This window comes from Choloepus didactylus, chromosome 7, assembly GCF_015220235.1.
Source record: "Choloepus didactylus isolate mChoDid1 chromosome 7, mChoDid1.pri, whole genome shotgun sequence".
NCBI lineage: Eukaryota > Metazoa > Chordata > Mammalia > Pilosa > Megalonychidae > Choloepus > Choloepus didactylus.
The window spans coordinates 41793019-41806679 of NC_051313.1; the positions used below are offsets into that span (position 1 = coordinate 41793019).

General features: G+C 38.7%; 1 protein-coding gene across 1 annotated transcript in view; it reads right to left on the reverse strand.

The window, feature by feature from the left end:
* The window catches only part of ARMC2 (armadillo repeat containing 2), a 170576-nt gene extending 157248 nt beyond the window's left edge, over window positions 1-13328 (reverse strand). Inside the window, 3 exon segments of the mRNA XM_037844639.1 lie at window positions 4669-4741; window positions 5201-5461; window positions 13205-13328. Coding sequence (XP_037700567.1) covers window positions 4669-4741; window positions 5201-5418 — 291 coding nt within the window. The 5' untranslated portion in view covers window positions 5419-5461; window positions 13205-13328.
* Window positions 13329-13661: the final 333 nt, after the last annotated feature.

Genomic DNA, 13661 nt, shown 5'->3' on the forward strand with positions numbered 1-13661 from the left:
ACACCAATCTTACTCAAACTCTTTCAAAACATTGAAAAAAATGGAACACTACCTAACTCATTTTATGAAGCTAACATCAATCTAATACCAAAACCAAGCAAAGATGCTACAAAAAAGGAAAACTACCGGCCAATCTCCCTAATGAATATAGATGCAAAAATCCTCAACAAAATACTTGCAAATCGAATCCAAAGACACATTAAAAAAATCATACACCATGACCAAGTGGGGTTCATTCCAGGCATGCAAGGATGGTTCAACATAAGAAAAACAATCAATGTATTACAACACATTAAAAACTCGAAAGGGAAAAATCAATTGATCATCTCAATAGATGCTGAAAAAGCATTTGACAAAATCCAACATCCCTTTTTGATAAAAACACTTCAAAAGGTAGGAATTGAAGGAAACTTCCTCAACATGATAAAGAGCATATATGAAAAACCCACAGCCAGCATAGTACTCAATGGTGAGAGACTGAAAGCCTTCCCTCTAAGATCAGGAACAAGACAAGGATGCCCGCTGTCACCACTGTTATTCAACATTGTCCTGGAAGTGCTAGCCAGGGCAATCCGGCAAGACAAAGAAATAAAAGGCATCCAAATTGGAAAAGAAGAAGTAAAACTGTCATTGTTTGCAGATGATATGATCTTATATCTAGAAAACCCTGAGAAATCGACAATACACCTACTAGAGCTAATAAACAAATTTAGCAAAGTAGCAGGATACAAGATTAATGCACATAAGTCAGTAATGTTTCTATATGCTAGAAATGAACAAACTGAAGAGACACTCAAGAAAAAGATACCATTTTCAATAGCAACTAAAAAAATCAAGTACCTAGGAATAAACTTAACCAAAGATGTAAAAGACCTATACAAAGAAAACTACATAACTCTACTAAAAGAAATAGAAGGGGACCTTAAAAGATGGAAAAATATTCCATGTTCATGGATAGGAAGGCTAAATGTCATTAAGATGTCAATTCTACCCAAACTCATCTACAGATTCAATGCAATCCCAATCAAAATTCCAACAACCTACTTTGCAGACTTGGAAAAGCTAGTTATCAAATTTATTTGGAAAGGGAAGATGCCTCGAATTGCTAAAGACACTCTAAAAAAGAAAAACGAAGTGGGAGGACTTACACTCCCTGACTTTGAAGCTTATTATAAAGCCACAGTTGCCAAAACAGCATGGTACTGGCACAAAGATAGACATATAGATCAATGGAATCGAATTGAGAATTCAGAGATAGACCCTCAGATCTATGGCCGACTGATCTTTGATAAGGCCCCCCAAAGTCACCGAACTGAGCCATAATGGTCTTTTCAACAAATGGGGCTGGGAGAGTTGGATATCCATATCCAAAAGAATGAAAGAGGACCCCTACCTCACCCCCTACACAAAAATTAACTCAAAATGGACCAAAGATCTCAATATAAAAGAAAGTACCATAAAACTCCTAGAAGATAATGTAGGAAAACATCTTCAAGACCTTGTATTAGGAGGCCACTTCCTAGACTTTACACCCAAAGCACAAGCAACAAAAGAGAAAATAGATAAATGGGAACTCCTCAAGCTTAGAAGTTTCTGCACCTCAAAGGAATTTCTCAAAAAGGTAAAGAGGCAGCCAACTCAATGGGAAAAAATTTTTGGAAACCATGTATCTGACAAAAGACTGATATCTTGCATATACAAAGAAATCCTACAACTCAATGACAATAGTACAGACAGCCCAATTATAAAATGGGCAAAAGATATGAAAAGACAGTTCTCTGAAGAGGAAATACAAATGGCCAAGAAACACATGAAAAAATGTTCAGCTTCACTAGCTATTAGAGAGATGCAAATTAAGACCACAATGAGATACCATCTAACACCGGTTAGAATGGCTGCCATTAAACAAACAGGAAACTACAAATGCTGGAGGGGATGTGGAGAAATTGGAACTCTTATTCATTGTTGGTGGGACTGTATAATGGTTCAGCCACTCTGGAAGTCAGTCTGGCAGTTCCTTAGAAAACTAGATATAGAGCTACCATTCGATCCAGCGATTGCACTTCTCGGTATATACCCGGAAGATCGGAAAGCAGTGACACGAACAGATATCTGCACGCCAATGTTCATAGCAGCATTATTCACAATTGCCAAGAGATGGAAACAACCCAAATGTCCTTCAACGGATGAGTGGATAAATAAAATGTGGTATATACACACGATGGAATACTACGCGGCAGTAAGAAGGAACGATCTGGTGAAACATATGACAACATGGATGAACCTTGAAGACATAATGCTGAGCGAAATAAGCCAGGCACAAAAAGAGAAATATTATATGCTACCACTAATGTGAACTTTGAAAAATGTAAAACAAATGGTTTAGAATGTAGAATGTAGGGGAACTAGCAGTAGAGAGCAATTAAGGAAGGGGGAACAATAATCCAAGAAGAACAGATAGGCTATTTAGCGTTCTGGGGATGCCCAGAAATGACTGTGGTCTGTTGGTTTCTGATGGATGTAGTAGGAACAAGTTCACTGAAATGTTGCTATATTAGGTAACTTTCTTGGGGTAAAGTAGGAACATGTTGGAAGTTAAGCAGTTATCTTAGGTTAGTTGTCTTTTTCTTACTCCCTTGTTATGGTCTCTTTGAAATGTTCTTTTATTGTATGTTTGTTTTCTTTTTAACTTTTTTTTTCATACAGTTGATTTAAAAAAGAAGGGAAAGTTAAAAAAAAAAAAAAAAAAAGAAAAAAGACAAACAAGGAAAAAAAAAAAAAAAAAAAAAAAGATGTAGTGCCCCCTTGAAGAGCCTGTGGAGAATGCAGGGGTATTTGCCTACCCCACCTTCATGGTTGCTAACATGACCACAGACATAGGGGACTGGTGGTTTGATGGGTTGAGCCCTCTACCATAAGTTTTACCCTTGGGAAGACGGTTGCTGCAAAGGAGAGGCTAGGCCTCCCTGTATTTGTGCCTAAGAGTCTCCTCCTGAATGCCTCTTTGTTGCTCAGATGTGGCCCTCTCTCTCTGGCTAAGCCAACTTGAAAGGTGAAATCACTGCCCTCCCCCCTACGTGGGATCAGACACCCAGGGAAGTGAATCTCCCTGGCAACGTGGAATATGACTCCCGGGGAGGAATGTAGACCCGGCATCGTGGGATGGAGAACATCTTCTTGACCAAAAGGGGGATGTGAAAGGAAATGAAATAAGCTTCAGTGGCAGAGAGATTCCAAAACGAGCCGAGAGATCACTCTGGTGGGCACTCTTACGCACACTTTAGACAACCTTTTTTAGGTTCTAAAGAATTGGGGTAGCTGGTGGTGGATACCTGAAACTATTAAACTACAACCCAGAACCCATGAATCTCGAAGACAGTTGTATAAAAATGTAGCTTATGAGGGGTGACAGTGGGATTGGGAATGCCATAAGAACCAAACTCCACTTTGTCTAGTTTATGGATGGATGTGTAGAAAAGTAGGGGAAGCAAACAAACAGACAAAGGTACCCAGTGTTCTTTTTTACTTCAATTGCTCTTTTTCACTCTAATTATTATTCTTGTTATTTTTGTGTGTGTGCTAATGAAGGTGTCAGGGATTGATTTAGGTGATGAATGTACAACTATGTAATGGTACTGTAAACAATCGAAAGTACAATTTGTTTTGTATGAAAAAAAAAAAAAAAAAAAAAAAAAGAGGCTATTGGAGGAAGTGGTCCGTGAAAACCGGAGTAAATCAGGAAAGACTTGGGGTACAGGAAACAGGACCGCCAGCAGGAGGGTGAGGGGCACCTGCCCAAAGAAAGCTGGTGCATCAGCTGCCCAAGCAAGGGGTCTGGATGCATGAGAGGAGAATTCTCTGAGGAGGAAATCGATGGAGTCCCTCATCTGCCTGAACAAATCAAAGGAGGATGTAACTACTAGGGTCAGAGTTTGGATTGAAAGAGCAGTAAGTAAATAAAAAACTAAAAAAGCATGGCAATTAGTAACCCCAGGGAAAACAAAAAGTGGTGCAGGGAAAGAAAAGTAACCATCATTAACCATTATTAATTCAAGGCTCCTCTGTGAACAGGACTTGTATAATCATAGTTAGAGAAAATGGATCTAATCAAAATTATGATAGCTCTATATTGGGAGGAGCAGCCGGGACAGAAACATGGATGTGTGGTGAGGGTGAGAGGACAGAGGAGCCAAAGTCTCCTCCCCCTTGGTGTTCCCCTTAGTGGGAAGTAATGAGATTATCCATACATTTGGGAGCAGCAAGAGCAAGTGCTGTTCAGAAATTTGAAAGTAAGCAGAAATATTTGCCTCTTTATGTTCATGTATGTATAATTTATGTGTATGTATACCTGTTGAAATAATTTATAAAAAAATAATTTACATACATGTAACCACTTTTAAAAAACAAAACATTATGAAACTATCTCTTCACCAAGTTACTAAATATTTTTTAAAATCCTCTATTGTCAAACTATAGGTAAATTATAGAAGTGTTTTATTCGATACTAATCATTACATTTCAAACAGTATAAAAGAATCTGTTTTCATATTAAATTATTAGTAAAGTTAGGTCTATTTGGTCATTTTCTTAGCATATCAAAGTGATGATTTCAAGTATTTTGGGACAATTAATTTTCTTTTACAATACTTGATAATATAAAGTACTCACAAGCTCTAGGGGACTGAGACGTGTGCCAGAGATAGGCCTTGAATCGGGTGATTCAAAACTGGACGCATGGAGGCTAGCATAAGAAACAGTGAAGAAATTAATTTGTGAATAATTATTTCTTTTATTTCCAGTATAAGGTAGTTAACTCCAGCAAAAACAAGGAAAAGCATTCAACATATAAACATCCAGGAAGAAGCAATGTAAAAATTTTATGGTACTTAAAACACTTTATTAACCAGGCCTTTTACTGCTTTTACGAGGATTAAAAAAATATTGAATAATGAAAAGAAGAAATATTTATAGTGATTTTTTTTTAAACTTTGTTCAAATCTCTTTATATAGTTGGTATGACAACCACTATAAGCAACTTCTGGACTCAAGGTTTTGGGTTATCTTTGGGAATTCTGAACAGCTACAGGGATAGAATTAGCAGAAGTCACTTTAAAAACAGCTATCTATAACTAGACTTAAGGGGAAATGTCTTTTGGTGGCTTAAATATTTGAAAGTACATGAAAGAGAAATGTCACATACCTGAAGGAGGAAGGAGGTCTATTTTCTGATGTTCTTGAAGATGAAGGTCCAAATAGTTTTCTTTGGTCTTCCCGTGGTGTAAATGGTCTTTGAGTTCTCACTGTTCTTAATGTATTTCGTGCTTCACTTATGATTTCTGCGCTTGTCTTCTGCTTGGACATTGACGGCTGATAAAATGGATCCAGTTTCTCTAACTTCTTATCATTTGGAGACAGCATCTTTCCTTTTAAAGTAAAATGTGCTTCAGGTAGACACCACACACTGCAAATATATGGTAGAAAATAACTACTTGTATCCACTAATTTAGATAGGCATGCTTAAACCCATCCATACATCTTTAAACCAGCCCACTATATTCAACTTGGGAAAAAAAACCATGAACAATTTTTAATGAAAAACCCAATAGGCAAGTGGGTTAAGATGGAAGAACAGCTCTCAAAAAATATAGGTTGATATGCACAGTTAGGCCTACAGGAATAGTTGAGGGAAAAGTTGTACAGAGAAGGAAATCAGGATGAAAGCTAAACCTTGGAGACAAAGAAGATAAACCATCAAACAGGACAGAATAGGAAGAGATAATCATCTCATATTCTCCAATATAAAAGAATAGCATTGGAGTTCTGTTAAAAATTTTTAACTCGAGTTTTCTTTTCTTCCCCACTGCCTTCCACACAAAATGGGGCCTACTTCCAAACTACATCTGCTTTTACAGTAAACCTTATTTGTTCATGATATACCTGAAGGAACTGGTTCAAATCATCTTCAATTAGAGAGAATATCCTAAATGGACAAATATCAAATATCAATATCAAATGATCCTTTCCTGGGCCATCTGCTCAGTTAAAGAGATAAAGTCCTGCACAAAGGCCATGAGAATGCAGCTCCTTCTCAAATGCTGGGGAGTCCCCACACACGCCTGGGTAACTTGACAAGAGAACTCAGACAGCTCTAAACTTTAAAATAGTCCAGATGTTTAAAACTTAATTCTATTTAGTATATGACATTAGCTGTTCATTAAAAAAAAAAACCCTCCTAAAAAATGTTGCATCTCCATGGAGAAAGAGGTCTAGAAATTATTCATATAATTCCTATGTCTTCATATAATTCAGTTTTGGAATTTTAGAATAACTCCTGCAAAAAAAAATTGTTTTGTGACATATGTCCAAGGAAATTAAAACAACTCCATTTCCATAAGTGAAAGATATCAACAGGTGATTCCTTAAACAAATAAAGATGATTTACCATATTATGATTCTATACAGTAAGCTGTTATATAACAAGAGACAACAACAACATCTGTTTAGTTCTACCCAGGCCCCACTCGAAGTTTTCTGAGGAAAAACAGTAAGATGAAAACTGCAAACAGTATGTCACTGTTGTCATATGGAAAGGCCAGGTGTTGAGGTAAAATAGGAAAAAATCACTGGATAAGCAATACTCTAATAGGAATTTTTGATACATAATTTTGAATTTGTTAAGCAAAGTCTCCAAAATAATGTACTTTAATACATCTATCAAAAACTATGCAAAGAATATTGTGAAATACAAATTAAAAATCAATTCCATTCACAATAGCCCCTGAAAGAATAAAACACCTAGGAATAAATTTAACCAAGGAGGTGAAGGACCTGTACACCAAAAACTACAAAATACTGCTGAAAGAAATTAAAGAACAACTAAATTAATGGGAAGATATCCCGTGTTTGTGGACAGGAAGACGTAATATTATTAAGATGTCAATGCTTGCCAAAGCAATCTACAAATTCAATGCAATAATTATCAAAACCCCAGCAGCAGCCAATTTTACAGAAATGGAAAAGCCAATCCTCAAATTGATTTGGAATTGCAAGGGGCCCTAAAGAGTCAAATCAATATTGCAAAGGAAGAACAAAGACGGAGGTCTCATACTTACTGATTTCAAAACTTACTATAAAGCCACAGTAATTAAAACAGTGCAGTACTGGTATAAATATAAACATCTAGAACAACGGAATAGAATTGAAAGTCCAGGAAAAAAAAACATATATCTATGGCCAACTGATTGTTGACAAGGGTGCCAACTACATTAATTGGTGAAAGAACAATCTCTTTGTGCCGGTTTGTATATATTATATCCCCCAGAAAAAGACATATTCTTTGATGCAGTCTTGTGGGGGCAGATGAATTAGTGTTGATTAGGTTGGAATCCTTTGATTGAGTGTTTTCATAGAGAAGTGACTCAATCAACTGTGAGTGAAACATTTTATTAGATTATTTCCGTGGAGATATGGACCCCACCCATACAAACGGGTCTTGATTTAATTGCTGGGGCCCTATAAAAAAGCTCACAGACAGAAGGATTTCAGAGAAGCTGCAGCTGAGACAGACATTTTGGAGACCGCCATTAAAAGTCGACTTTTGCTAGCCTGGAGTTTGCCTGGGAGAAACTAAGAGAATACCCCCAGACACCTAGAGAGGAACATCCTGGGAGAAAGCCATTTTGAAACCAGAACTCCAGAGCAGATGCCAGCCACGTGCCTTCCCAGCTAACAGAGGTTTTCCAGATGCCATTGGCCATCCTTCAGTGAAGGTACCCTATTGTTGATGCCTTACCTTGGACACCTTATAGCCTTAAGACTATAACTTTGTAACCAAATAAACCCCCTTTATAAGAGCCAATTCATTTCTGGTATTTTGCAAAATGGCAGCATTAGCAAACTGGAACACTCTTCAATAGTGCTGGGAAAACATGATATCCACTTGCAAAAGAATGAAGTTGGATCCCTATCTGACACAATATATAAAAATTAACACTAAATTGATCAAGGACCTAAACACAAAAGCTAAAACCATAAAACTCCTAGAAGAAACCTTGGATTTGGTAGTGATTTCTTAGATATGACACCAAAAGCATGAGCAACAAAAGAAAAAATAAAGTGGACTTCATCAAAATTAAAAACTTTTGTACATCAAAGGACACTATCAAAAAAGTGAAAAGACAACCTACAGAATGGGAGAAACTAATTGCTAACCATATATCTGATCCAGAATATAGAAAGATCTGCTACAAGTCAAGAACAAAAAGACAAATAACCCAATTTAAAAATGGGCAAAGGACTTGAATAGACATTTCTCCAAAGGAGATATACAAATGGCCAATAAGCACGTGGAAAGATGCTCCACATCATTGGTTATCAGAGAAATGCAAATCGAAACCACAATGAGATACCACCTCATACCCACTAGGATGGCTACTAGTAACAAAACAGAAAATAATAAGTTTTGGTGATGAGAAACAGGAACCCTTATACATCGTTGATGGTGGCATCATAAATTGGTGCAGCCACTGTGGGAATCAGTTTGGTGGTTCCTCAGAAAGTTGAAAATAGAATTACCATATGACCTGGCAATCCCACTTCTTGGTATATACCCAAAAGAATTGAAAGCAGGGACTCAAACAGATATAAGTATACCAATGCTTACAGAAGCATTATTCATAATAACCACAGGTAGAAGCAACCCAAGGGTCCATCAACAGATGAATGGAGAAACAATATGTGGTATATAAACACAATGGAATATTATTCAGCTGTTAAAAGGAATGAAGTTCTTGATGCATGCTGCAACATAAATGAGCCTTGAGACATCACGCTGAATGAAATAAGTCAGACATACCAATACAAATATTTTATGATCTTGCTTATAGGAAATACCTAGAAGAAACAAATTTCATAAAGACAGATAGATTATAGGTTACCAGGGTTCTGAAAGGGGAAGAGAGAGTTATTGCTTAATGGGTAAAAAATTTCTGTTTGAGGCGATGAAAAAGTTGGGGAAATGTATATTGGTGACAATAGCACAATATTGTGAATGTAATTAATACTACTGAATTGTACACTTGAAAGTTTGTTAAAATAGGAAATTTTGAGTTATATAAATGTCACTACAATAAAAAGTTTTTAAAGAAAAACAAGACTATGGCAGGCCCAGTACATTTTACTTCTAATACTTCAGATACGATTGGCTCTTTATTCAAAAATATTCAATGTTAATTATTAAAAATGTGTAAAGGATAATATATATATATAATTTATTTTTACATGCATAACATAAATTCAGTCCCATGACATCTAATTTAAATAGCTATGACAGGTTGGTTGGTTTGGTTTAAAAGTTCCATTGCAGCAAGAAATCACACCACTTACAAGAAGTTTCTACAATGAACAGGTTTCTCCCAGTTCCCAAATCAGGTTTGAGACCTCTTTGATCCTACATGGCACTAACTAGATTCTGGCAAACATAATAAACATTGGAGAAGGTACTTTGGAGGAATAACATGGACTTCAGGGTCTCTCTGGCTGTATCTTAGTTTCCATTGAAAACTAAGCTCTTTCATAGAGTAACAAAGCAGGAACATTTATTCAGGTCAGATTCAAAGAATTTTGTAAATTATTTGGGCATACAGGAATTTAGACTGATCAAACACTGGTAAAAACAATGTAGACAATGGGCTTAAAACTCTTTTTGTCTGTAAATTCTAACACTTCCTCACCACTTCCTCTCCCCTACAAATCTCACTTTAACCATTATGCTGGAGAAACTAGTTCAATAGCATAAATTTTCACAGTTAATATATTACTATTATATTAATATTAATGTATCATTAACAAAATCAAACATGGAAATATTTAAAACCAAAAATGAACTGATTTAGAAGTGGTTTATTTGGGGGGAGGATGTTTTTTCTTTAAATTTGTAATTGTTCAATTACAAATTCTTATTATAGATGTCATTTACCAATTCGATAAACAATCACTCAGCGTTTGAAAGCTTGTCTATTTATACTAATGTATACGTGAATTAGAACACAATAGTACCACAGACATTTTAACTTTTAGAAATTCTGACAACTGCAGTAAATTCATTCAACTAGTATTTATTAAGTGTTTCCTGTGTGCGGAGAACCCTCCACTTAGATCTGTGGGAACACAATAAAGAATAAAATACTACCTTCTGATCAGGCAAGAAGGACCACTAATGCTAGTTAAACATTTAATTTAATACCAAGCTCTGTCCTAAGTACTCTAGAGTATGTTTATCTCAATTAATCCCCACAATTTTCTGAGGTAGAAAGAATCAGTAGCAAAAAAAAGGAGGGTGCTATCACAAATACCCAGACATGATATTCAAACCATTTACCCACTAGATGGGGTAGTGGGAGGTAGGGCACTTGCAGGTATCAAGGCTCCAGCAAATTACCCACTAATATAGACACATGCAAATAGTTCTACAACTGGGGCAGAGTTCTCGGTCCATACCAGCTGAGTATCAGCTCTGCTTCCACCCAAATGATTTTAATACAAAGTAGAAACTGATGGAGGCAATAAAAAATAAATAAAGTGCCATTTGATTACAAAGGGCTACCGCTTTTTGAGATTTCTGATCAGGAGAGGGTATCAGGTAGACTTCTGGGAGGAGGTGGTGCTTTAGCTGGTGTTCCAAAAAAAAGAGTTGAACTCAGGCAAGTGGCGTGGCTGGCATTGGGGCTGGAGTAGAGAAGGAAATTCCGGCAAAGTGAAGAAGTGAGCCAAAACAGAGCACCAGGAACACACAGCACATGTGCTAGATAAGAGGGAACTCTGGAAACACAGTTTGGAGCCAGACTACAGAGAGAACTAAATGACAGATCAAGAAATTATATAAAAGCTGGTGAGCAAATTAAAGAAATGATTGTGAGACATGGCATGATCCAGTAGAGGTAGGCAGGATGGAAAGGAGGGAAGAGAATACAAGCGGCAAAACTAGGCAGTTCTTTTATCTTCACCCACGTAACTCTTAGCAGTGACTTCCTCAAGGAAGGCTTCCTAAGTGGGGCATTTCTCCCACACTGTTCGAACCAGACCTTTCTCTGGGTTAGAACCCCACCCTCCATGTGAAGCACAACTGAAAGTCAGCACTTGCCTAATCACTGGGCTCCACTTCCAAACACAGACCACAAACAAGAAATTTCCAGATGAAGGCTGCATTTGTTTCTTTACTTAAAGATATTTCATATAGTGGATTTATGAGAGCATGCTGGAGTTTATTTCAAATGGCATCTGTCTCTTCAGGCCATGTGGTAATATGAGTTCAAATTTAGCCCCCTTTCTCTTTCTTGCCTGTACTTGCCATTGCCTGGCACAGAGTAAGGCTCAATAAATGTTGTGAATGGTGAATGAGGTATTGCAAGCCTGAAATACAGGAGTGAGGGTGAAAAAAGGAGTAAGAAGAGCGATGAGAACAAGTGAGGTAGACCAAGAACATAAGAACCAACAGGACCAGGTATCTGAGAGAAGAGGAAGGGGCAGAGGAGACAGTGAGTATGCAAACCTAGGGAGGCAGAAGAGTGAGAGGGCCTTTTAAAAAGAAGGGGGAAAACAGGAGAAGAGGACTTTGAGGAGAAAGAAGAGGTTGAGTTCTGTCCTGCATCACACTGTCCTTAGTTTGTGGGGTATAAAAGGACTTCCCAAGGTTGAAGACCGCAGGCAGGAGGAAATTTGAAACTGGAGACCTTCGATTTTTTTAACAAAATATTTCTTACTGTTTTGGGGAAAACTCCAAAGCCATAATGTACACAAGTTTATAACAAATTATTTTTTAGGTATCTTTTACCTTTGCTGCCAACAATCACCTTAACCAGAACCTTCTTGCTAAATGCAACACAGCACTGTTAGGTCATTTGCAACAGAGGAAAGACTGGCTATTTCCATTCTATCTGTTACCTGAAAATCAAATACTAAGGACTCTTTGCATGATTTTGAATTACTTTCATGTTAATTTGAGCATCCAAAGAGGCAGTGGTTAAGGGCCCAGATGCTAGAGTAAGGGTTCAAACACACTGACACTCACAGAGATGTGACCTTGAGCAAGTCCTCTAACATTTCTGAGCCTGTTTCCTCATTTGTAAAAGGTGAATCATATGTACTTACCTCATAAGACTGTTTGAAAATTAAATGAAATAATCCGTGTAAAATGTTTTTAGTATGTTGCTTAAGAGCAAGGCCGTTACAAAGCATTAACAATTACTGCCCAAGTGCTGCATGATAAAAGAACACATTGAAAATTTCTCAGATGAATGAAAAAGTGCATTTTAAAAAAGAAATTGGAAAAGAGGATGACGTTAGTTCAGTATCTTCATGTATTTTAGAAGTTTCAAAACTTAAAGGCCAGTGGGAACTTTCCTTGAAAAGGGACAATTTGTATCAAACATTTTATTATCACCTATGTCAAGTCAACAACTAATCAGAATCTTAGAGATTCATAAAATAGGATGCAATTAAGAGTGCTACGTACTTCTGTAACAAGGTAAAATAACTCTAAATCAGAGCGAGATGGAAGGCGGAAGACCTGCTGTGGTACTTGTGGGAACGGATCATAAAAGGCATTATATGTACGTACAATGTATTTTTACATATATCATTGCACATACATTTTTATTTTTTTATTAAGGCGCTATCTGTTGCCCAAAAGAGCCCAAGGACAATCAGTTTTTGCTCTGTGTGACCTTGGCCAGGTCACTGTCTGCCTGGACAAAGCCCGTTGGTCTACCATCCCTTTCATTCAATAAATTTTACTTAGCTTCTATTAAGTAGCACGCACTTGGCTAAGGGCCCAGTGCACCGAAATAAAACAGAGATCCGTGGTCGCACCCCGCAGAGCACGCACAGGGCACTCCCATTGCCTCTCTCCCCAGTCCTAAGGGAGAGACAGGAGGTCCCGCACCTCCAGCGGCTCCCCCACCCACAGCAAGGCCAGCTCCACTCCGGGTCCAGGCCAGGGCGGAGCGCGGCAGCATCACCTCCCCGCTCGCCGGCCCTCTCCGCCGGGTCGGCTGCCGTCTCCATGGTAACGGTACACAAGCTACCTCCCGCCGCCGCCCGGGCCGCCTGCCTGCAGAGTCAGGCCGCTGCCCGGAGGTTGGAGCAGGCCAGGAAAGGAGCTGGGAGTGGGTGCAGGAAAGGGGGCTTCCGGCCTGACCCAAAGCACCTGTAATAAGAGGTGGAGGCCGTAACATCTGCGGAGTTCAGCTCATCCTTTCAGCCTTCAGGAGACTGCCGCGGCGGCGGTGGAAGAGGAGAGGCGGGGCGGAGCCGGGCGGAGCCGGGCGGGGCGGAGCCGGGAGAGAGGGCCCCCGGGCACTCCTCTGCCTCTGGGCCTGCGCGGCCCCGACAACGCATGCGTAGAAATGCTGAGGCGTGGGCGACTGCGGGCTAGCGGAGTGGAGGGGCGGGCCTGGGCAAGACCTGGAGGAGAGGAAGGCGAGCGCGGGTTGGTGAGAGAGAGCGAGCACCCCGAGTGGGAGAGACATCTTGCAGTCTACTTTTAAATTAGCAATTTACGGAACCACTTTTGTCGAGACCCTATGAGATCCCAGCACCTCTATTAAATAATAATAAGTAGGGTGGCTGCTTAATGCTGGGGAAAGAGTCAGGATTTACTAGTA